This window comes from Ciconia boyciana, chromosome 5, assembly GCF_034638445.1.
Source record: "Ciconia boyciana chromosome 5, ASM3463844v1, whole genome shotgun sequence".
Lineage (NCBI taxonomy): Eukaryota > Metazoa > Chordata > Aves > Ciconiiformes > Ciconiidae > Ciconia > Ciconia boyciana.
The window spans coordinates 57,932,838-57,957,954 of NC_132938.1; the positions used below are offsets into that span (position 1 = coordinate 57,932,838).

At 39.5% G+C, this 25,117-nt stretch overlaps 2 protein-coding genes across 10 annotated transcripts in view; one reads left to right on the forward strand and one right to left on the reverse strand.

The window, feature by feature from the left end:
- Window positions 1-1,487: 1,487 nt before the first annotated feature.
- On the reverse strand, window positions 1,488-19,991 carry INTS12 (integrator complex subunit 12). 3 transcript variants are annotated; one of them, XM_072861534.1, is made up of 7 exons: window positions 19,833-19,991; window positions 12,913-13,076; window positions 10,774-10,926; window positions 10,032-10,219; window positions 6,007-6,166; window positions 4,535-4,687; window positions 1,488-2,432 (listed from the first exon to the last, which is right to left on the reverse strand). In XM_072861534.1, exons 2-7 carry the CDS (start codon window positions 13,066-13,068, stop codon window positions 1,851-1,853), a joined length of 1,392 nt encoding a protein of 463 aa, XP_072717635.1. In that variant the 5' UTR covers window positions 13,069-13,076; window positions 19,833-19,991; the 3' UTR covers window positions 1,488-1,850. The 3 variants fall into 3 exon arrangements, with proteins under 3 accessions (XP_072717635.1, XP_072717636.1, XP_072717634.1); XM_072861535.1 differs by lacking the exon at window positions 19,833-19,991 and adding an exon at window positions 19,146-19,624; XM_072861533.1 differs by lacking the exon at window positions 19,833-19,991 and adding an exon at window positions 19,151-19,623.
- A 30-nt stretch (window positions 19,992-20,021) lies between these two features.
- The window catches only part of GSTCD (glutathione S-transferase C-terminal domain containing), a 73,850-nt gene continuing 68,754 nt past the window's right edge, over window positions 20,022-25,117 (forward strand). For 2 of the 7 annotated variants that reach the window (XM_072861526.1, XM_072861532.1), the window contains exons 1-3: window positions 20,022-20,114; window positions 22,487-22,552; window positions 24,205-24,431. In XM_072861526.1, coding sequence (XP_072717627.1) covers window positions 24,429-24,431 — 3 coding nt within the window. In that variant the 5' untranslated portion in view covers window positions 20,022-20,114; window positions 22,487-22,552; window positions 24,205-24,428. Of the gene's footprint in view, window positions 20,115-20,296; window positions 20,416-20,446; window positions 21,835-22,486; window positions 22,553-22,911; window positions 23,074-24,204; window positions 24,432-25,117 lie in introns of those variants that run through there. The other 5 variants (XM_072861530.1, XM_072861529.1, XM_072861531.1 and 2 more) reach the window with 5 other exon arrangements.

Here is a 25,117-nt window from a genome sequence, read left to right on the forward strand (position 1 = left end):
GCCAACCTGAAACCCAAGCAGGGAGCTTGCCACAGGTCTTAGGATTAATACGAATCTGACACTATGCAACATCAGAACTGGTGTGGTGGTTTGTAGTTTTTCCTCTATCTAATTACAACTCAAGGGATAAAACAGGTACCATAATACAGCTTGGTAGGGTCTGTGTCCTAGCATTTCTTTGTGAATATGTTTTTGCAGCCAGGAGATTGGAATCAACTTTCTATAAGCTTAAGACTCTTCTAAATCTCCACATGCCCTGGCCCTTCTCTCCAAATTGCATCAGGAAATCCAACCCTTCTCCCCAGGCTTGAACCCATTTACATACAAGCCTTGAAAGATCCAGTGCCAATACCCAGTTAGAAGAAGTTGTGTAACACTTGCTAGTAAATTCAAATACAGGGTCTTCCAGCAGATTTGGGAAAGCATGCATGAGCAGAGTATTCCCTCTGAAATACAAATCACTGAAGGGAAGGGGAAAGAAATTGAACTTTTAGAATATACACAATCCATTTGCTACTTTAAGTATCATGAAGACAGACATGCAATTGTATGCATCTACTTCTGTTTCCATCTCCTACAGAAATTGCTGGAAAAGGTTTTCCAGCTGATTTCAAAACTCTGTAATAGACATTTTTAACAAAGAAACAAACCCCTCCCCCCCATTAGAAACTAGCTGACAGGGCTAGAAAAGGGTTTTTATCTACTAACACTGTCATTAACTACTAAAGAGATTTCTGCCTTTGCTACTCCCTCGTATAGGAAAGCAGTAATTTTAAATAATAATCATATGGGCTATGGTAGAACAGTTAAGAGACTAGAGGCTTCATTTTCCAAGATAGGTTGGCAGGCAATACTACTTTGACACATGCAAGGCTTGTGAATTTTATAGCAATACTTAACAGCATGGAATACTTAGGTGATCAAAAAGTCTTATGTGTTTCAGGTGTGCCAGAAAAGAAGCGAACTTATTGACACCTAAGACAATTCCCTTCATTTTCTTCTATTTTTCCCTCTCTCACATCATCAAAACAATGTGGTTCAATCGGACTGTGCTTTAATTAAAATATACACTGTCTACCACTTATTTTCCATTCATATTCAACAGGACAATATCAAGGTTCTTTACAGATTAAGAAAGCTTGAAAACACTCTTTTGGCTCTCTTCCGCTCTTTTTACAGGTTAGGGGCCATTTATCTTCTGCCAACGCTCTTTTCTCCTCCCTCAGAGAATTACACCACCACCACAACCCATGAAATTTCTCACTGTATAAAAACAAAACAGGCCACTTAAAATTCTCAGTTGAAATAGAATATGTTGTTTAACAGTTAATTTTTGAAACTGTTTAAAAGAAAATATTTTTTTTCCCTAAGGAACTGTATAATTTGGGATAAACTTCGTTAACTCTGCACAATATAGACAACTCCGAACACGTGAAGTATTTTAAGTATTGGAAAATGGGGTGAAAGAAAAGCAGCAATGATTTCCCAGATTAATACTACTTTTATTAATAACGTTTAAGAATGACAGTTTCAGTAAGTTCAATTTATTAAGTGTCCACATAAATCTGTTTTTTTATACTCCAAAATACCCAACTTTTACAATTTCAAGTTTCAGTGCTTTGAGCTAAAAAACAGGAGCATATAACAGGGAATTCCTCCAACATATTCAATTCATAGATTTGCAAAGGAATACGAGGATTATCGAAGTTTGACCTCCTGTATAACATAGGTTTTGGGCTTCCCTGATGTAGCTACTGTTTCAGTCCAGTAACTGGGGGATTTTCTTTAAGAAAAACACCAATGCTGCTGTTTCAACACAACACAATGAACAAAATTAGCAAGCAGCCATACTACTTCTTGAGTTTCTTTTGAGCAGCCTTCTTCTTGACCATTTGTAACCTTTTCATAGCATTGAGCTGAGATTCCTGAGAAGTCGGGCCTTTTAGGGAGGTTGACTGATTACCAGTATCTGTCGTGGTTTTACTTGCGCTGCTCCCACTGTTACCCGCAGTCCCACTGTTGCCATTCCCACTGCTCACCTGGCTGCTGGTGCTTGGTGCAGTACTGCTGGGACTAGGAAGACCTACTTTGCTGACATTGTCACTGCTTACTGAACGGCTAAGAGTGGTTTTCCCCAGTGTCAAAGGTGGAGGAGGTTTCAGCTGAACCGGGTTTGTGCTGTTGTTGGCAGGAGCTAATTTTGTCCCTAGTCCTGTTTTGGAAGTTGCCAACCCTGACAAACCCACAGGTTTCTGGTTATTTGAAGAAGCTGCAGGTTTCCCACCAGTGCTCTGTGCTGTTGATCCCAGTTTGGCAGTTGATGGATTGGCAGAGGAGGTTTTGGCTGCAAAAGCAGCCCATCCTGTAAGGCCACTGGTTGCTGAAGAGGAAACACTTGTACTGGCTGAGTTCCCCGAAATTGCTGCTGAGGTCTAAAATAAATAAAGAATTCTTATTATAGTAGCATCTATTTGTGTAACACATCACAGCAGGAATAGATCAAGCCTCTGTTTCAGTTCTTTTCCCAGAACACCCAATGGACAATATTTCATCACTGGTCACTACAGTTAAAAGTATTAACAAGAAAAGGAAAGGATGCCAGGTGCAGCCAACTTTTAACTTCCCAGCCACATAAAACCAATATTACCTTTTCTTCCCTTTCTTCTATACAGCGAGCAGGCTATCATACAGCATATGTGATCCCCCCATAAACTCTAAAAGATGGTTTAACTGAAGTAACTACAAAAAGCCCAAATTTCTGAAGTATAAAAAAAAGGGAGGCAAGCCACCACCTTTTATTGTTTACTGTCGTTACCTGGTATCACTTTTTAACAAGATGACAGATGCTCAGACAAAAATCAGACACTGAGCAATTAAGTATTCATTTATTACAGTCTTTTGGTCAAAATAGCAGTGTTTAAACTTGTTCCTTTCCTTCCCTTCCCTCCTCTTGGTTCTTAGCACCCTGTACCCAGATACAATTTAAAAAAAAAAAAAAAAGGTCACTGGACTTCTTTCCTGTAGTCTTCCCATTCAGGTACTGCAAAACACCAACCTCCTACAAACAAAGTTTTCCTTGCCTGCAAAGTGCTGTACACATTAACTGCAATTCCCACACCTTAAACTCTATAATCCCCAGTTTTCAGATGGGGATAATACACATGAATTAAACCAGAGTTATATCAAACAGCAGAGTCAAAACAGAAATTAAAACCCTCTATTCAAATAATAACCCTTCTATAAGATATCCAGTTTCTAAACAGTAAAGATGATGGATGAAATGGGGCCTCACTCTTACAACCTGCTTAGGCACATAAATAACGCTGCAGAGGTGAAAAAAAGTTATTCATAAGTGTAAGCGCTTGAGCAATAGCCATCATACTGTTCATGATGGTTTGCACCCAGGCACAGCAATGGCAAACGTAACTTTGAGCACATGAATAATTGCCTTGATTCTGAGTTAAAGATGTGTTTTCCTAGGTAAGGGTCATGCTTTGTTAGACTACTATGTTATTTATTACACTGCTTCTGGTTTACTACCTTTGACCAATTTGTGACAATATTTATTAAATAACTTGGAGAAACAGAAACATGAGGCAACATACCTAAGCAGCAGCAGCCTCCTAAATTAGATCTCACAGAGTCAGCAAGAATTTCCCTATTATCACGAGGAGAAGCCTTCTAACTATCAAAATATGCATGTGTTACTTGACCAGAGAGCAAATCATATCTTTTATATAATTCACAGAATCATAGAATGGTTTGGGTTGGAAGGGACCTTAAAGATCATCTAGTTCCAACCCCCCCCGCCCCCGCCATGGGCAGGGAAACCTTCCACTAGACCAGGTTGCTCAAAGCCTCATCCAGCCTTGCCTTGAACACTTCCAGGGACAGGGCATTCACAACTTCTCTTGGCAACTTCTTCCAGTGTCTCACCACCCTCACAGTAAAGAATTTCTTACTAATATCTAATCTAAATCTACCCTCTTTCAGTTTAAAACCATTACCCCTTGTCCTGTCACTACACACCCTGATAAAGAGTCCCTCCCCATCTTTCCTGTAGGCCCCCTTTAAGTACTATAGGGCGCCAGAGCTGAACGCAGTACTCCAGGTGGGATCTCACGAGAGCCAAGTAGAGGGGGAGAATCACCTCTCTCAACCTGCTGGCCACATTTCTTTTGATGCAGCCCAGGATGCACTTGGCTTTCTGGGCTGCTAGCGCACATTTATGAGGATTTCTACTTGTATAAAATATCATTAAAAAAATTAGAGTAAATTCTATTCTCTCCCTTGTAACATAAAAACATAGTCAAGAGCTGGACGCTTTAGGGACTTATAGTTGAATTGAGGGTTTTTTTCCCCACTCTTTTAGTCTTAATGCAAAACCACTATGCTATGGTACTACTCAGTACACATAGTATAGCAGACTATTTTCATTCATGGTTCTTGTGAGAAAAGATTGGTCTGATTGAAAGAATGATAATATATGCAGTGAAATGTAAACTCTTCCTCTGGAAAATTTAAACTACATTACCTTGACTTCTGTTCTCTTGAATGCTAGAAAAGTTGGTGGGGTCTCAGGTTTTAACTTAATTTCTGGCTTCTTGACCAATGGATCCTTCACAGCTGGTGCAACTGAAACCACTGCAGGAGCTGGTTTTTGAGGCGGTTTTTGTGTCTTCTGAGCCTGTATAAGTTGTAGGAAACCCCCCCCCCCAATTAGTTATGGGCCCCATAACATTGACTGTTTTGACTGTTAACAAAAAGCATGAGCATTATCAGATTGCAATCTAGCCTTTACAATTTCAAGCTGAACAGTGCCTGAGAAATAAGGTAATAGGGGATGTGGAAGTAGTGCTGAGAATGATACTGTGGACAGAGTCCAGCCAAAAAGCGAACTGAATAGGACTTGCTATTTCAGCGTGGAAAGAATGGCAGTGTTGACACTCAGGGAACAGGAAAGCACTGGGCTTTCACAGAAATAAGGCAAAGACAGGTGAACTTGAGGAAGACAGGGACATAATCCAGCAGTACTAGGATGCTGACTGCAAGAGTCTGCTAAGAAGTGGCAGGTAAAATGGTAGAATTTATGCTGAAACAAAAAAAGGAAAGGGCATATTGAAGGCAGATGTTGAATGGCTGCAATGGCTATCCTGTGCAATAACTGACCTCAAGCAAACACTCCTCTGAGTTCAAACGCCTGATGATCATCAGAAAAATCATGTACTTCAGTCAGTGATGATAACTCCTAGGCCAGGATCTTACATTGCCTTCTTTTCTTGTTTCTTAGTAGAGCCATTTCAACAGATAACAATTTGCTAAGTTATCATAGAACAGTTCCAAAACAGAACACATTTTCTGCTGTATAAAAGGGCTTGATTTTAAAATGTCATAACTAAAGTCGTGCGAACTAATGGTTCATGTTTCATGCACCCAAAGATGCTTTCTTACTCTGATGTTTGTTTCTAATAATGAGATGAGTGGGATTCCATCAGGGATAATTGGTCTGTTTAGTCAAGAAATTAACACGCAGATCAATCAAAATAAAGGGATTTTTTCCTGGAATGTGCTACCCTTAGCTTATCGTTGAGCCTGAGAACACTTAGCACTTAAGATCTGGACCGAAATTTGCAGTCTTGTCTCACAGGAAAACAACAATTCATGTCCAAAGCTCAGAAGAAAACTAAAACTGTAGGGCTATTTGGTAGACACGTGCTAAAAGCTGAGTATCATAAAAAGTTTTCAACTGCTGCTTACCAAGTAGGAAATAATCCTATTTCACTCTTCTTCACTCAACTTCTGCTTTTTAGAAAACTTTAAGAAGCACATTACAGAATAGTCTTTGAGATGCTACATGAAAAAACACAGCTGCAGCAAGGGAAGCACTGCTGAGAAAAATGGTTCTCCAACATGCTTCCAAAGATTTCTGCAACCCATAAAATACTCTCACATATTAGAAATAGCCTGCTGTATTCAAATAGTGCTCATACAAAAACTGACTCCTACCATTCTCTTCATCTGCCTGGTACAGCGGGCACAATACCACACAAGTCGAGGATCATTTGCTTCCTTGTCTGTCACTTGAGGTTTATGGCAATCCTGGTGGTAAAGATTATGGCACTCCTGACACTCCACTAGCTGATTCCCAGAAATAACTGTCATTTGCCTGCAAAGCAAATAGTTAAGAACAGATTATGGGAGAAAGCACTTAAAGGATTATCCAATTGTTGCAAATTTTGCAAGGCTTAAGATAAAAAACTAAAAATATTTTTGCTTTCATGTATATTTTCTACCTGTGGCAAATGAAATGTATTCCTTTTCTTCCTGTATGAGTTCTTCCTAACAAGTATTTTAAAAATTTTGTATTTTTAAAGGTAATTTCATTCAAGAAAACCTAAAACTTCTATACTATTAAACATGTGTATATGACACTTTTGATTTCCCTGTTTGATTTTTAGATTAGAAATGCAAGTCTTACCTGCTTTGCTTCACCTAGGCATTTTATGGATACCTCACTGTATACCAATTATGACTTCCTCATTATATTAGCATTTGAAGGCCTAGTTTACATTTGGATAATTTTGCTGTAAACTGTAGAGCAATACAGCTCAAGAACAAATAATTTCTCAATGACAAGCCTGTAAGAGCGCTTTCTGCTACATGATTTAAAAGCATCATCATCCAAGCTGTGCACTACTTTTAAGATGTTTTATTACCCATCCTTTTGGTCCTTACTACACAAACAGACACTTGGAATTCGAGATAATACCAGAATCATGGAAAGATGGAATAGAGAGGATTAACTGTGTAGTCCTGCCTTGAAGCAAACATGTAAGCTGGTGATGAGGACTTAATTTTGTGTGGGCCTCTGGTGAAAGTAATCATGCTGTATAAATGACAAATTAGTGATATACACATGACTGGGAGTATGTCTGTGAATTAGCCAAATACCATTTTCCTAATAATTTCTTCCTTCAGATGACAAATCAGGCTATTTAATTGCTAAGCTGCTTTTGCTCATATCCCTGAGGAGCAGGTACCCAGGTAACCATGGAAACTCTATTTGTAGATGGGTGGGGAAAGGTAATACCTTATTTCTTTATATAACAGGAAAATGAAGTCTGAAGGTATTGTCCATATGGATACTAGAACATTTTCTAAGAAATATTTCTCTTTTAAATGGGCTATTTAAAAACAGAGGGAGAAACCTTTCTGAAATTCCAGGACCCATTATTTTATATGCAGGATATTTCAAAAGCCATTTTGTTTGTTATTCCTAAATAAACTGGGTCAGAAGAAAGCAGTGATGTTTCAACCTCGTGTCTCAAGGGAGGAGACTCATGCTATTTTAAAATTACAAAGAACAATCCCAGCATGATTAAAAAAACATGAACTCTTCACGGCCAGAAACAAGTTAAACCAGACTTATTTTTAAATTATATGATAACCGAAGAAACAAACTGAATAATTTTTTACCTTCAGAAAACAAACAAACAAAAAAGTATTTATAAAAAATAAGGTTGTTCTTTCAAAACCAGGCTTTTTAAAAGACACATGTTTTGGGTTTTTTGAGAGACAGAGTTCACTATCACCTGCAAACTGCATGTAGTATTTCTTCTTCATATAACTGAGGAGCCATATACATGGTTACTAGCCATGTAACTGTTTTTCTAACATCTGCAGGTATTGGAGAGGCTGAAGTTATTTTAATACTCCCTCTTCTCCTTATGCCTGACTTGGTATAAAAGAACAAGAAGAAAATGACCACAGGCATCAATGTTCAATACTCCTAGTCACTGTGAAAATACATTTGACACTTAGCAAATCTTGAACAAATATTTAATGTCTCTACTTTAGTTTTTACATCTATAAGAAAGGAATAGTTAATATTCAAATGCACTCTTTTGCATTTCTGAACCCACAGCTGGGTTCTTGTTGTTAATTTGTCTTCTTAAGCAATATAAATATAAACCCTTTGGCTATGAACCCCACCTACTCTACAATTGGACATGGTGTTTTCATTCACAATTGACTGAGTTATTGAAAGATGTCAGTTTCTAAATACTATTAATAATTTGAGTTATTTTCCAGAGTATCCAGTGCTTTTATATTTCATATGTACTGGGATGTTATTATTTTGGCTCAAGATGGCCAACCCGAAAATGGGCCCACACATTGAAAGTTGAGCAGTCAAGAGTGGAATACTGTCTAACCAATGTGTTGGATTCAGAAAGTCTGAAGCACAAGTACTCTGAAAAACATCCTGTCTGGCGTGAGCTGGAGATCGAGAACCACATGACATTGGTTCCAGCAGGTTTCATGTAAAATGAAAACAAACCCTGAGCGTTGGGTGACTGTTGCCATCCCCTCTCTAATGGGTTGCTTCTTTCCCTGATGTGCTTCTCCCTCCCTCTGGCACCAGCTTAATGAGAGCTATTTTAGTTAGCCAGGATAGATGCATTTTTTTGGAAGAGCACTATGAATTTGTGACCACGATTAGCTAGAAGCAACATCTTCAGCAGACGGGTTAAACATTGATTGTGGAACAGCTAATGGAACCACATACCTGGCCTATGCTTTTCAAAGCAAAGTCTTGGCCACGCTAGGCACAGTAGTTGCATTTTCTTTCTTTACTTTGCAGGCATTTCTCATTATGCTTGTACATGTCTTCCTTTGCCAGGGAAGATGCAGAATTAATAATCCACAGCAGCTCAAGACTGTCTAAACAAAACTTTTCTTTATCCCCTCCTGCCAAATAAGTTAATACCATACTGTTTTTAGTAGCATTTTAACATACTCCTGAACAGGGCTTTGCCCCTTTAGGAGACAGCAAAAATGGAATTTGCAGGAAGAAAGGTAAAATTGAAATATTTGTTTCATACTTCAAATGTTTTAACTGTTCTTCCTTTTCCAATGTCTATAATAAGAAATTAAACATTTGAGCTAACGCATCGGAATAATGTGACATGAAATCTCATCAGTTCACAATTGGTTAACAGTATAATTAGCTGTAACAATGGAAATTTATCCTCCACGTACTGGAGACATCTCCTTATCTGCACAACAGGAATGACCACGGAAATGACTGAAGAACAAAGTTATAAAGCACAGTTTCCCAACTGGCTTAAGCTGAGCTAAAATATATAATGCTACCAAAAGGCCAGTCCCACCTTCATCTCTGTCCTGGCTCTACATTCCTGCATCCACACACGTGCCAGCATAAGCATTTGCACTCACTAAGCTGCCTGAAACCTAAATCTACTGGAAAACCCAAGTGGAGAGCTGATTCAGCTGATCACAAACCTGTGTGGGCAATACACCCCCTAAAGAGGACAGGGAAGGAGGTACAATTGGGAGAGCCAAACTGTTCCTTTTGGCAGCAGCGGGGACTTAGAAGGACATAAATAATCTGTGAAACCAAATCCTGATTTGAGTGATTTGATGCCAGGGTGGATATTCAAAAGTGTATTTTACACTTCTGTTAACACTAAATGTACTGTTTAGCAGAATGTTACTAAGATCCAATTTTAGAGCCCTTACTGAAAAGTAAAAAGAACCTGTCTTGACTGCAAGATATATTTACAGTTAACTGAAAAAACACAGCTATGTGTAAACTAATGTCAAATGATTATGAAAAGAGGAGCAACACATACAGATCTCATAATAATGCCACTAAAAAATGTTTTCAGAAGAGAACTGATTTTTTAAAGATGCTTATCATTAGCTATTAATATTTTAAGTTGTTTTCCAATAATTAAAAGTCAATATTTGTTATGATAGGTTTTGCATCGTGTTTAGTTTTAGTATTTTTCACTTGCCCTTTCCTCAAGAAGAAAAGTTGGTTTTCTCATTAAAGGTCCCATTTTCAAGAAACCATTCTTATTCATGAAGGATGCTTAAAGGTATTATTAATTTTGTATACGTGCTTAAGTGATTTCCAGAACAAAAGCTACAGGAAGCATTAACTCAATAGTACACAATTAAAAAAAAAAAGGTAACTACACAATTGCAGTGAAGCAATGTTGACTTACCTGCAAACAACACAGGCTAATCCCATTTCCATGGCAAAGTCATCAGCACTGGTTTCCTCAAAGCTGGATAAATCAGGCATGGATAAATCCTTGCTTGTCTGAACCGTAATAGGAGAGGAACGAGTCTCTTGCTTCTCTAGTCTGGGCTTCTTTGGTGTATCAGCTCCTTCAGCGATATCCCCTTTTATCTATTACACACACATACAAAGAATGTGAAAATGCAAAAAGCTAATGGATATTATTAAAATGAGAAAATGACTGGAACAATTAGGTTAGCAGTATAAGAAGGTGTACTTCACGCAGCATACACACAACATATTTTCCTTAGATACATATTTTCTTCAAAATATTTATGAACTAGCAGCTCAACGCCACTTTTTGTACTTCACCTCAAAATCCTTGAAAAAGTTTTGGGAATCCCACATTTCAGCTTGCTACATTTTAGTACCCTCTTATTATCAGGATATTTAAAACATAGAATCACAGAACAGTTTGGGTTGGAAGGGACCTGTAAAGGTCACCTAGTCCAACCCCCTTGCAATAAGCAGGGAAAATATTCACAGAATAATTATAACAAGACTTTTGTTGGATTGCCTAAATGGCAGCATGATGGGATAATGCAGCTCACTGGCTATGCACAATTAGATGAGTTGACTTACAGAGGTTAAAAAAAAGAGAGCTTTTGTCCAAAACATCTTCAAGTTTAACCAAGCTATTTCATTAGAGAACAAAAATTACTTACTTTATCAGCAGATCTCTTTTCTGTTTCTTTTTTCACCTTTTCTGACGCAGTGGGCTTGCCATTGTTGTTGCCAGAAGGCAAACTAGAAGAAGCTTTAGGCTCTTGCTTACTGGAAATGGGTTTGGCAACAGATACTTTTGGTTGCTCTACTTCCTAAAAACAGAAACAAAAATTGAAGGCAAACCCTACACTTGAGTTATTTCTTAGTCTGCAATTAGTTAGATAACAGGATAGGCAAACAACATGTCATACAACATTGATCATCTATATATAGACTTTTTTTTTCACATTTCTTAAATATTTTCATATCACATTGACAAATTAGTGTGTTTAAGCTGCAGTCAATGATTAAAAGTTCCCCTTATCACTCAAATTCCAGAGGAAAAGGTGCTCCTTTTCCAAAGACAGATCCTCTTTGGAACATTAATTAAAAAGGAAAACTTTTCTGCTTTTAGAATTCAAAGAGATAATGAACACAAATTTTCAGATAGTTCTGAGGACAAAATTCAATATAAGCTGAAAACATAAGTTGACATCTGATGTCACCAGACATCAATACTTCATTCCTTCACAGAGAAAAATATTGACCTCTGCTTAATCTCAGTCCATATTCACCTATGAGATTAATAAATTTAGATCTCAACAGAAATCAATAGTTCTTATTAATGACACATTAGTGTCAGCAATGGATAATAAGCAAGTGAGTCTGTAAATGCATGATTAATCACAGCAAAATGCATGAGCAAGGTATCCGCCCCCCAGCTTGGTATGAAGGCAGTAATTCTCTGCTGTGTACTGGGATGGGTCCTGAGCCCTGAGCTTCAGCCCCCTCCAAGTTTGCTGACTTCCTGTTGCATCCAGAGTCAGAAATGTATTTCCTTATCATCCCGACTGTGGTAATCCTGTGCTCCTTACTCTATTCCTGGATTTCATGGTCAACCACAAATTAATCCTGCAGCCTGAGAATGCAAGGAAGGGAATTATTGTACTTTTTTCCATTTCTGAGCTTTGCAGTCCAGCTGATACTGGAGACACACTGAAAAGAGGAGAACAAAAGATTTCTTCCTCTGGCCTGAGCCTCAGTCTCACCTGAGGCCAGGTGACAACCAGCCGAGCTGTTATTAGAATTGGCTTCCCAAGCCTCTTCGCACTATTATTCGGCTCCCTGCTTCCTCTTTAAACCACAAACCAATGCTTCTTTGAGCTCTGACATAGAGGGCTCCTGAGAGTTTTGAGACCTGTGTTAGAGGGAACTGCAGTTTAGGTTTCAGGGAATTAACAATTTGAATAGAAAGGAGTTAGGCCACACAGTACAAACATGATGTATGCTGTAGCAGTAATAGTGCCTTTTAGTTATTTGGAACCATGTACACGTAGAAATGAAATATTACTAATGTATCAGCATACAGACCATCATTAGAACATACCAGGCTGACTTCTAGGCATCCTAGGGGAGAACACTATCTCATTATCCATATGGCAATACGTAGCAATATGAGGATGTCCCTGCTTGGTTATTTCCATACACTAATCTCAGATTCAAATATTCTCTCTAGCAGGTGTTTAGTGATTTTCAGTAGACGAAAAATAATGTTTGTCCATTGGATGGCAATGGTGTCAGCCTGCAAATCATTTCTGCTTTGAACCACTTGGTGTTTTTCATTCTCATATGACTTCACCAACAGAATTTCAAAAAAAGACATCCAACTTCATCAGTAAACAGCTCGTTTTGTTTCATATTTGTCTGTGGCAAAACTAATCTGCATTTTAAAGACCTTTTAGCTTTGATTGTAACTGGAAAAATACATAATTTTAGGTTCACCTTAGATAGCACGTATGATAGCTTATGAACAAAATTACCAAAACCAATACAGAAGTGAATACAAAAAGTACTATTACAAAGTCACGACACTTGCAATATAGTGTTGAATATCTCCTTTACAGGTCTTGATGCACCAACAACATAAAGAGATTTTTTTTTTCCATTAACTTCAATTCAATGGAACATTCCATAATTACTTTTTCTTTTTCCTTAATTTCTGATTCTCTTTTAACTTTTCAGCTGTAAAAGATGAACTAGGAACAGCAGGAGCTTTAAAAAGGCATACAAAAATGACCCATGCTCTCTAATACCAATACCTTCTGAGATGGACGATAGCTTGAGTCAGTTCCTCTGGCCAAAGACTCATCAAGAAGCGCTTTCAGCTTTTCAGCAGAGTCCTTACTCTTCGAATGCAAGAAGCCCAGGGCTTTCAGAAAAATGGGATCAAGCTCTAAGTTCACTGTAGCAGCCATAGTGGTGTCTTTGGAGGAAGGGGGAAAAAAAAATAAAAAAGAAAAGAAAAGCAATGACAACTTTATTCATAAGGAGCATAACTCAAACAGCATGTGGCTAACTATCTCACAGAAGATTTTTTTTTTTTTTGGTAAAATGAAATTATATTAAATCACAGCAAGGATATGTGAATTAATTATCGTCATTAGATGACTAATTGTGAATCTCAGAGCTGCAGAACTTGAATATGGCTTTACATCTGAAACAATTTCAAATTTGTTCTTTGGCATATCTGATGTTCAGAAACTAAACTCATCATACTTACATAAATGGAACAAATATTCCACATTCTTGATATTCCATACATATGGAATATTGAAAAGTATGCAAAATAAGTGTAAACTTCAAGAAAAGCAATTACTAACCTTCTCCTTACCATTATTTGCACATACAGTGATTTCTATCTCATTGCTCATTTAAGAATAAAGAAAAATCTCTTACCTGTAGAAAAATTAACTTTTTAAAAGTTCTGAAAAGAACAGCTCATTGTAACATACAATATAAGAGATATAGAACACCTAGTATATGATTTTATATATATATTAAAAATCTGAAAAAATATATTGTCAATTCTTAAATTTAGCTGAAACAATGAGAAAATTTATGACTCAGATTGTGATTTATCCAAGTCCCCTTGTGATAGCCTAGGTTTTCATGTCAAGTAATGACTATCCAGAGCTCTAAGATGCCACAGTGTCAATGTAAATGGAATAAAGTGAGGAAAAGATTAGAACAAATTAAAAAAAAAAAAGTTTGCTTCATAGCAACACATTCCTGCACTCTGGAGCCTTCTCTGTTAATTTCTTTAACAAAAGCTCTAAGGAACTGCATTTACATCAGAAATTGTCCCTACAAAGATAGATAGCTGTCTAACTTAATCAGTAATTAACAATTATTAATTTAAGAAATAACATGGGAAGGGAAGTTTCCTGCTCTTTTGCAAAATGGGTGAGAAGTGATACTGTTAATAATCTCTTCAAACCTCATTTGAAGCACATCAGGACGTTTTATTTTTTTTATACAGTAATCTAGAAGACATTCTTGAAAAGGCTTTCATCAGGTCTGCTCAAAAGCACTGCCTGGACAGCTTTTTCAGCTGGAGCTTCCAAGGTTTCATCTGATGAATTCCTTTTGATATTCAAGGCAGTGAACTTTTACCTCTCTGGCCAAAACACCAGCAGTGGCAGCCTGCTCCCTCAACACTTGCCTAGAAGTCTCCAGGAACCTTTATCTCATGCTGAGCTTTCACGAGACACCAGAGAATCGTTCGACTGAGATCATCAAGGGGTTTGACATACAGTAGACTTCATAGGGATTTTATCAATGGACCCAGCAGAGAGTTAAGAATCCTCTTCAAGAGCCTCTTCTCTCTTCCTTAATCTTTGCTACTTGTCAAATCATTTTCTGGTGGCCATAGAACTTCTGCTAGTAAGTACTACACATCAGTTACTCTGCTTTTTCACTGATCAAGCAGAGACTGCGGTGCAAGCCCCGTCCAGACAATTCAGTCTCTCTCTGATGTTTACAAAAAGTGAATTCAATGTGCATGGAAAGCAGATACTCTCTTTTTTATGCATCTACCTCTGATAAATTTTCAGGCTGCTCCTGTGTTCTGTGGTTAGGTTATCTCTTCCATTTCTTTTTTTCTGTGAATATGCCTTCCGAGTTTCAGTACCATATAATCTTAAATTAGGACTCTGCTAAACCCCCTCTTGAATGAAAACAGTAGAATTAAACCACCAATTTCAGAAATTTGGAACAATTTCCTGTTAAAAAAAAACTCTTTAAGTTCTTTTCTGAGGCTTCTTCTAGGAATAGATACTTGTGTACATAAGGAACAGGTAGCCTCAACAGTCATTAGAAGCCAATTCAGGATGCCTGGAGTATTTAGAGCACAAGTGTAAGCATGCTAACTCCATTTTCATCTTTCTGAAGGTAACACTTCCTAGATTTATTTCTAGCTCTAGCTTTTAAAAGACATCTATTGTAAAGGAACTGTTAAAATCCAAATTTCAAAAGGGTTCTCTGTATTTATTCTTTTATTTATGTATGAAATGGCAGCAATTATTTTTCTGTTCTCAAGGGTAAATTATAATGTCATAGGCTAATGCAGTTATAACTAACATATCACGAGAAATTTCTCATGAGAAGGGAGGCAACTAGGCTTATTAAACAATTCAAGTATGCTCAGCTTAGGCATACATTTTCAAATTTTAAAAAATCTATTTCTAAGTTAAAGAAGGAAAGTATACTTAATGGAAAGATGAACACATCAATAGCTGTCTTAAAAATAGTATCATCTGAAAAAAGTAGATTGATAAATATGCTCTCCTTACTGAACCACAATCCCATAACTGTCAAACAGGCTAATACCAATAACTGGCCTGGTCCAAAAAGCAAATTATTGCTTTTGGTAGTGGCCTTTTCCAGATGTTTAGAGATCAGAACAGTAGTTTGATACTTATAAAGCTAAGATCCAATTACATTCACGCATGTTTTCATTCATAAACTGCTCCCCTGGTGGTGAAGTCAGCATATAGCAACTTGATAGTCTTGAAGCAAGAATAGTACAGTGTTTCAACAATGATGCCATAGGTTATTCTGCGCGAGAGCACTCCTTGACTTTCTTGTTAAAGTGGAATCTTTGTACAGAAAATAATTCAGATGTTATTTAGGAAAAAGAAATAGGAAAAAGTGAGTATGACACTGTCTTTTGTGTAGCAGTTTGATAACGCAGCTGTGAGATTAGAGGGCTGTGTTATAATCCTTGAACCCATAACAGAACTGGTTTTGCATAAAGCAGTAACTGAAGGGAACACATAGGCAACTCGTCGAGCAGGGACAGGAACTCAAGCACACTCTCTTGCAACTAAGCATTAATCCATTAGCCCAGCCCTAAAAGCACCTTTCTCAGCTTAGGTCTCTGTTTGACACTTATTCACTGTTGTATAAGAACGGTTTGAGGATGGATAGACGAGACCAAATACAAGGTCACAAAACTCTCTGAAGTATGTGAGATAATATTAAAAATCCTACAATGGACAATCATGGAGTAACCTCTTAATGCAGACTACTCTAAGTGGTGTAAATCCCTGTGGGAAGAAAAAAATGTTAATTACTGGGTTGTTATTCCTAAAATGTCTAAGAATTTTTTGAGTCTCTCATTTCTTGAGCATACTATTGTCTTCTGCCAAATACATACAAGCTTAACTGATCACTATATAGACTATGTGGTCTTCCAATTTAATAGATTTATTAGATTTCTAGGGTGTAAGAGACCCTTTCTTTGCATTTATTTGCCAGCTATTATTTCGCATGCCTACTCACGTATTATCTTCTTCATCATCACTTTCAGTTAAATGGATCTACTTACATTAGATTTTCAGATATGGTCATATTTTCATCCGTCTGTTTCTGAACTCCTATTTCTATTATTTTCTAAGACAGGTGTACAATTGAAGATATTTTTCCAAGGAAGTGCACACCTTCGATTTATATTGCAATGCTATTATCAAACCCATTCTTTATAAACTCAGCAATACTTCTATTTTTCACTGACACTGATGATTAAAAGGACTTCCACTCACATATCCTTTTCAGCCTACCTTCAACATCTGTAGCAGTTAACTTAAAACCCAGTAACATGAATCAGTAGCACAAAATTCCTTCCACTGCACTGTGTTCATCAATAATTAATTTCACTCACCACCATAATATCAATTCACCTTTTTTTTCCCTCTTTGGCTTCTTCTGTTCCTCAGGATTTACTCTCTTCCTGACTAATCTAATAACTGTGACAGTGGCAGATTTTGCTTATTTAACAATAATGCCTTTTCCAGATCACTTTCAGATTCAATGTAAGTCTTAATAAAGCAGATCAAGGAAAATCTTAGAAGCAGGAAAAACTGAACTTCTCTTTTCAGTTTTTGCTCTAGCATCTTAATCAGGACTTGATTCATGACAACATAATTTCTCAGTTATCTCCCATGAGGGATATTTCAAAACTCACACACTTTAGTAGTCCAGACAACTGTACTAACCAGAACAATTGTATGAATCAGTTCTTATTTATCTGACACCTTCTCCAAAGAATTTTAGAAAACTGGAGTAAAATCTTCTGCTATGGAGTTACTAGTACTGGTATCCTTCATTTTACATTCTATTCTACAGCATATTTTATACTGTACTTTTAAATTAACATTTCAATCAATATCACAGTAACCTGTTTATCCAAAATTTCTAAGATTACACTATTGCCCTATATTTGCTGTTTCCTACTCCTCACAAACAGAACATTATTTAAGAATCATAGAATCATTGAGTTTGGAAGTGACCCCAAGTGGTCACCCTGTGCAACCTCCTGCTCAAAGCAAAGTCAACACTGAGTTCAGACCAGCTTGCCCAGGACTTTGTCCAGTTGGATCTTGCAAACCTCCAAAGACAGGAATGTGACAAACCTTCTGGGCAATCTGTCCCAATGTCTAACTGTCCTCATTTCCTTACTTCGAATCGGAAGTTCCAACTCATGCTGTCTCTCATTCCCCTACAGTGCACCTGAGTAGAAAGACTGGCTCTACCTTCTCAATAATCTCTTAGGCATATAAAGGCTTCCATTAGGTCCCTCTAAGCCCGTGGCAGATAACATCCAACACTCTCCCTTCATCTTCAGATCTAGTTATTTTGTCACAGAGCACAAGCCAGTTGGTCAGGCATGATTTATCCTTGGTAGATCCCAAGCTGCCTATCCCCAGTCCCCACCTGCTCCTTCTCATGCCTACAACTGGCTTCCTCCATGATCTTTCCACAGGTGGAAGGAGTGAGACTGACCAGCCTGTAGTTCTCTGGATTGTCCTTCTTGCCCTTTTTGAAGATGAATGTAAGATTTGCCTTTCTCCAGTCTTCAGGGATCTCCTCCAATCTCATGGCCTTTCAAAGATGACAGAGTAGCTCACAAAGACACTGTCAGCTCTCAGCACCCTTGAATGCAGTCCACCTGGGCCCATGGACTTATCAGGTAAACAATCCCTACTTCAATCCTCTTCCACAACTTGTAGTTCCTCCTCTCCTTTAACCCTGCCTTGTGGCAAAAGGCCTGGTGAAGTCTGAGGCAAAGACTTCAAAGACCTTATTGGTGAAGTCTGAGGCAAAGACGACATCGACTATCTCACCCTTACCTCTGTCTGCTGTCACTAACACACTTGTCCCACTCAGCAGCATCATCATATTCTCCTTGTGTATCCTTTTCCTGATAAACTGCATCTTGTTACCGTTGACATCTCTTGCTAGTTTCAAATCTAGCTTAGCTTTGGCTTTCCTAACACCATCCCCACATGCCTGGGCAATATTTCTATATTGGTCCTTTGCAGCCTGTGTCTCCACTTCCACCTCCTGTATAGGTCCTTTTTGCACTGGAGCTCTGTCATGAGTTCCCTGTTTAATCAAGCCCTTTTCCTGTTACGTCTGCCTTACCTTTCTACTAAATGTTTTTGTTCTCATGAATAGTTGTGTTGCCACAAAAATCAGTTTTATAAAAAACATTTATTCAAGTAAATGAGATAATCATACCTACGCAACTGAGATTTGCTAATCCCTGCTACCACCAAGTTTCAATATTCTGCAAAAATGGACCTGAAGATGCTGTTTAAACAGATGTCACTGCTCATTGGTTTAAGTGACTGGTAAATTGATTATACCTCCGTTATTGTTTTTCACCTTTCCCTAATGAAATGACTACCAAAATTTATCAACTTTACAAATTCCCTAGACATCATCCTCCTGGTGATTTCTCAGTGGACGAATGAAACTTTAGTTAAAACTGAATTTCCGAATGAATTACACCAAAGCCACAACCTGATCCTTTGCAACATACTTGCTGCAAATTTCTCCCTGACATTTCCTGTGGGAATGAAGGAAAGGCCTCTCACCTGAAAGTCAATCTTCAAAAATAAAATGCTTAAGAGAATAAAACGCCACCATCTTTTAACCAAAAAATATCCTATACTATGGTTGAAACTTATATGCCCTGTATTACGCATACCTCACCTCTGTCTGCTTGGTCTGTTTCTTCCTAATCGCTGTCCCCACCCGCGGGCCAGTGCCGCCTTCGTTTCGGAGCCGCGCCCGGGGCCAGTCCCTACGACAAAGGCGGAGCTGCCCCTCCCCGTGCCATCGCAGCGCCAGCCACCGAGCCCGGCCAGGGCCCAGCGCCCGCCTGCACCGCCGCCCAACGCCAGGGCCCAGCGCCTCCCGCCCAGAGCAGGCGGCAGGGCGGCTCCCCACGGCTCGCTGCCCTCAGGGGGGAGCCACCCGCCGGACACGCTGCCCTGGGCACAGCAGCGCGACTGGCTCTCGCCCTGTCAGAGCCCGAAACAAGGCTCCGGGGACCCTCCCGCACCCGTTACCGCCCTGGCCCGATTTCCTCAAGGCCGCGGCACCGGGTGTGCCCGTGTGCTCAGGAGGGACCGTCCCTCCGGACGCCGGCAGGAGGGGCGCCAGCACCCACAGGGCCAACGCGGCCGCCTCCGCCTCGCCTCGCCCCGCCCCGCCGGCTCCGCCCGGGCCCTCCCCGCGCCACAGGGAGACTCAGCGCTCGCCCCGCCCCGGGACCAGGTGTAACAGCCGCCAAGCGTGGTGTGGGCTCCCCTCTGCCTCCTCCCAAACCCCCTCTTCCCGGGTCCCGGCAAATTCGTGTCTGCCCCCGCGGAGCCGCCCGCCGCGCTCTCACCGGAGAGGAGGAAGAGGAGGAGGGTGCGCGGGGGCAGCCACCGCCGTCTCACCGCCCGGAGCCGGGTCCGCCGCCGCGCCGGTCCCCCCGCGCAACCAGAGCCCGGAGGCAGCAGTTCCGGGCGCGCGCCCCGCGCTGTAGGCGGGGGGAAGTGTGCGGGCCGGGGCGGGGCGGGGCGGGGCCCGGCGAGGCGCGCGCGCAGGAAGGGGCGGAAGCGGCCGGGCCGGGCTGGGCCGCGCCGCGCCGCGTGCGGGGCCGGGAGAGCGCTGCGGGCGGGGCGGGGTAAGCGGCGGTTGGCGCCCGCCTTGCGCGCGGGGGGACGGAGCCGTTGGGGGGAGGGACGGGTCTTACTGTCTCGCGGCCGCTACCGGACCGCGGCGGCGGGAAGAGGTCGGCGGCCGGCGGGAGAGCGGCGGCTCGGGGGGCAGCCCCGGCTCGGGGGGCAGCCCCGGCTCGGGGGGCAGCCCCGGCTCGGGGGGCAGCCCCGGGGGTCCGCCGCAGGCGAGGGCGGCGGGTCTCGGCGCCCTTTGCACAGCCCTGGGGAGCCCCGGTTTTCTGGTTCCTCCTCGCCTGGGCTCCCTGGGTGAGAAGGGCCGCGTCTGCCCCCCTTGCCGTTAGTTCTCTGTGTTGTGAAGGAGGGTTGGCTGGAAACTCCTTGTTGAGGTGTTTGTCGGTGAAGACCAGAAACAGCTGATGGCGGGAAAGGCACTTGTCGCCTTCGTGTCGTTTGACGCTTGGTGACTTAGGGCTAAGCTTTTTGAAAAGGAAAAAAAAAATAAGGAAAAGGTTTCAGTGTTGACTACCAGGTCTGATTTCTCTGGGCTGACAAACTGCTGAGAGAAGCTTGGAGTGGAGGTTTTAAGGAGTAGGTCTGCAAAGGAATTTTAACTCAGTGGTACTATTTACTGCAATAACTGAGTTTTAGTGTGCTGTCTTTCTAAAGTTTGGCTTCTGTTCTTCATAGCCCATGTCTTACTTCCTTGAGCCATTAACAACTTTTACTTTACTGATATACCTGTCTGAAATTCTGGTTTGAAGCTCTTCATTAAACGCTTGTATGCTTCTCCTTGGATTCACTTGAGGTGGCCCTAAACTCATACAGCAAATTGATCGTCTGGATAGAAATACAATTCCAACCTCCAAAGTTATCTGCCTTAAAGCACGAATATTACTTTGTACTAAGTTAAATTTTGCTGCAGGAAAACTACGTTTTTAAATTACTTACGTTGAACATTTCTCAAATGCTAATGCGTCTCTTTAACAAAAAATGTTTTGCCATGTAGTAATCAACAAATAAATTAGATCTTTTTCAGGAACTAAAAGGAAGAGCATGTTTATGTACTTATTTATTTGTTTTTAATTTTTTAATTTTTAATTTTCCTGGGAAACATTTGTTTTTAAACCAACAATTTTCTTTATTACATTGTTAACACAGTAGCTCAGTGAAACTAACTTAACTGTTGTTTAGTGCATGTTGAAAGGGAAGAGAAAATGGTAACAAAGAGTACAGTTAGTGAAAATTATACTTACTTGATGTTTATTATTTTTAAATAGCCAAGGTGATTTTTATACCAAAGGTGGACAACATTGTTTATCTTTTCTTTAAGTTACATTTTGTATGTCTGTGGCTGCTTTTGTCTTAGTAAGCTGTTAAGGGTTTCATAAATTTATCACGTTTATTGGAAAGGTGGTGAAAATAATAAGTGAGAATGGGCAACCAGGTAGGCTATTAATTCTTTCAAAGGACAGGCTGTGCATAAATCCACAAGGAAGATGTACTCTGCAGAGCCAAAATAGTGCAGAAAAACAACTATCTTAGAAACAAAAAATATAGGAATTGACTTTATAAACGTCTGTGCTTAGAGACAAGATGTTAGGAGGAATTTTCTAAAGTAAAAGATGGGAGAGGGATGGGGTATGGCAGTGTAAGAGTGTCCAGTCCAGTTAAAGCAATGATGCAAGAAGACCTTATCTTCTCCCAGGAAACAATAAGGAAACACAGGTAAAGTCACTTATAGACAGAACTCCTGGACAGATTTATTTTGGTTTCTCTTCTGTGAGAGACTTGGGAATAAAGTTAGCCTGGTGGTGGTTTTACATTGTATTCATAGACTGGACTTAAAAAATAAAACCCACAACCAATCAAAGAACAAAACCCTTAAGGAAAATGTCTGATTTTTAGGGTTGCTCTAGGACAGACTTCCTATGTGACACAGAACTAAAAATTCTCTTTGTTCTTCAGCTTTTTCACATGTATAACGGGAACACAGGGAACTTCCACCTTGCAAGGCTTTTGGGAGGAAAGTCTATGAGATGTTCAGTTACTGTTGTGATGAGGGGACATAGAAGTTTTTACAGTAACTAGCAATATAAATAAATCCAGAATGAATGCTTTGGAGTTCTAATGAAGTAAATATGTAATGAGTTGCAGTCATTACAGAAGCCTGTTTTGTTAAAAATACTTTTAAAAGTCTTTGTGGCAATTAAAGTATGAGAGTAATTCTGTTGATGTTGAAAAGCTCAATGCAAAAAGCAGAGGGAGTTTTCTGTTGCTAGCTCTCTCTACCTTGTAGTCTGGAAAAGTCTGTTCTCCTAGTCTGAAAAGTACATAACTTTAAACATCCCCATAGTTAATATTTCCTTTTCTTTTCCAGTTTGCTAAGAAATTGCTAACTTCTCTCTAAACAAGTGGAATAGCAAAATTTGAATTCAGGCAAAAGGTAAGGGAAAAATACAGTTAACGACATATCAGATTAATCATTTTTGGTATATGGTTGCAGTAAAGGAAGAAGATTCAGTGCTTCCAGTTGTGAAGAAATATTACAGTGATCTAGTCATACATGAGACAATAGAGATCTGTGGCATGCATATGGAGTTGAATTGCCAGTATGAATTAGGACAAACTTCAACGCTTGGGCTTTCTGACAGTGGTAGCGAATGCAGTTCTTGCAGTTTAGCCGTGTATATGGCAAAGCTTGTGTCTAGGACAAAAGTCTTCTTTCTGGTATTAGCTGATGTGCATTTTATTGATCTCTAAAATCTCTGTTACAATATTTTGATAATGCTGCTCTCATCTTAGTAATTCTAGAAACAGATGTTGAATGAGGAAAGAGGAGAGTCTTCTATTTGAACAGTTACCCTGTAATTCAAGATATGGGCCCTTTGAGTGTAGCAGGTGGCTTTACGTTGGTCGCTATCTGACTGAGGCTGAAAAAGAAAATTTCCTAGATAAACTTTTGAGGTAGGCACTGAATGATCTTTTCTGTGGCAAAGAGGTTTTTGATGTCTAGGGGAGTAAGAGCAAGAGAAACCTGCTGGGTTAGTCTAAATCTTATAACTTCAAATATGAATTAAAAAACATTCTGAAGTTGCCAAGGTAGGCATCTTATTTGGCAATTGCACAGTCTGTATGAAAGTTCTGTATAAGTTCAGAAATTACACTGTCCGTGTAAGTGAAAAATAAAGGTGGAGAACTTTCAGCAGTGCTTTCTGAAGTTGGTAGAGAGAAACACTTGCGTTTAGAAGTCAGAAGATGGGAAAAGGTGGTTTACAAAAGATTTTCTCAGCAATTGAGCTTGGGACAGTTTTTTTCTTCTTCTGGGTGTAGTAGGATGTTCTAAAAAGATTAAAATTTCTTCTGGGTTTACCCCATGCATTGTGAGCTCTATAGTTGCAATGAAACTGAATCTCTAATAGAGACTTACTTTATTTAGAATGTCATTTGGCCGTTCAGCTTACTTATCTATGACCAAAATTAACTTAATTTCTACTTTTTTGCCTTCTGAAATTTCTTATGTGGAATACAAATGGATTAAAAAAGCAAAAACCCCTTAAACTTTTGGCTGTTTTAAAGGAAGGCAGAGGACTTTTCTTTATAAGAAAGAAAAGTCCTTTGCTCCCTGAGAATCTTGTAGATATTAAGAATTAAGAAACAACTTATAGCCAACGTAGTTGCAAAAAGTAACTTCCAAGTATAAACCAAAACAGTGGCCTTCATTCCTTTACAGTTCTGAAAAACATCTTCCACTGCTTGGCTCATTGGTAGCTGATCTTAACATGAGCACTGTTAATTGTCTTACTGTTGATCACCAGCAGAAATATCAGCTAATAAGCTTATCTGTTCTTGTTTGAAGATGCTACCTTCATCTTAATAATTTGTATTTTCAATTGGGTGAAATAAAGTGAAGAATTAAGTGTGAGTATTGGAAGGAGAGGGAGGAGCAAACCTGAGCAAATTGGCAAGTGAATTTTAGCCTTCATTAAGTCAATAGTTAGAGTTTTAAAAATACTTAGTTTGATATTTGAGCCTGAATTATCACAAATTTAAAGATACATAATTTAACATGTTTGTTTGGGCTTCCTTGGAATTTAGATGCAAGTTGTAAAGGAGACGTGTTCCTGGACCACCACGCTGGGCATAGCAAAGGAGGAGAGAAACAGCTGGAGGATGCAAACAGGAGCTTTAAGTGCAACATTTCTTTTCTTTTCCTGCTGAGTGAAGCTCATCTTTTCATCCCTTGAAGGTTAGCTGCAGAAACAGAAAAGTATTGTTGTCCTAATGGTCCCTAATTAAGAATATAATTTGTTCCACTTGACATGGTAAGTTTAATAACTCAGATCTAAATTGACCATATCAGTAGCAGAACAGGGAGTATGGTTCTGGGGAACCAGCGTTGTAGCACTGCAAATTTGAGAAGAGAAAGGGACTTTGGCAGGAAAAATAGTAGTAGTATACTATATGAGAAGACTTTGGGACTATATTTGAAAATAATGGGACAGTGTACTGCAAAGACACCTTCAGGTCAGGTATTATGAGTGCTTGCAGGATCAGGACCTTTAGTTGAGAGAGTTCTGATTGCCTGTATGAACTGAAATGAATTGCTGTCATATAAATGATGAAATGACAGATTGGTTTGTCAGGGTCTGGAAATCATTTGTGTATGTAAGTACCTATTCTCAGATTTAAGACCTGATCTTGTGAAATGTGCAATGTTCTTAACTCTCCCTGAAAACCGAAGAAATGAGACATTTGTATTTTTTGTGATGAGAGCTGGAGTTATCTCCTGCTCTGGAGTTTCTTCTGTTGTTAAGTGTAAGATATTAATTGCTTCTGCTTTTTTCAGAAATTAGCAATTTATAGTTTGTTTTTATTTGGTTCAGAATTACTAACTGGGATGATTAATTGTTTATGTGATGCTTTAAAAAGGAAATTCTCATAATACTGACCATAACTTTCATCTTTGGATTTCCCCTTCTCCCATGTGGGGAGGATCTAATTAACTAAA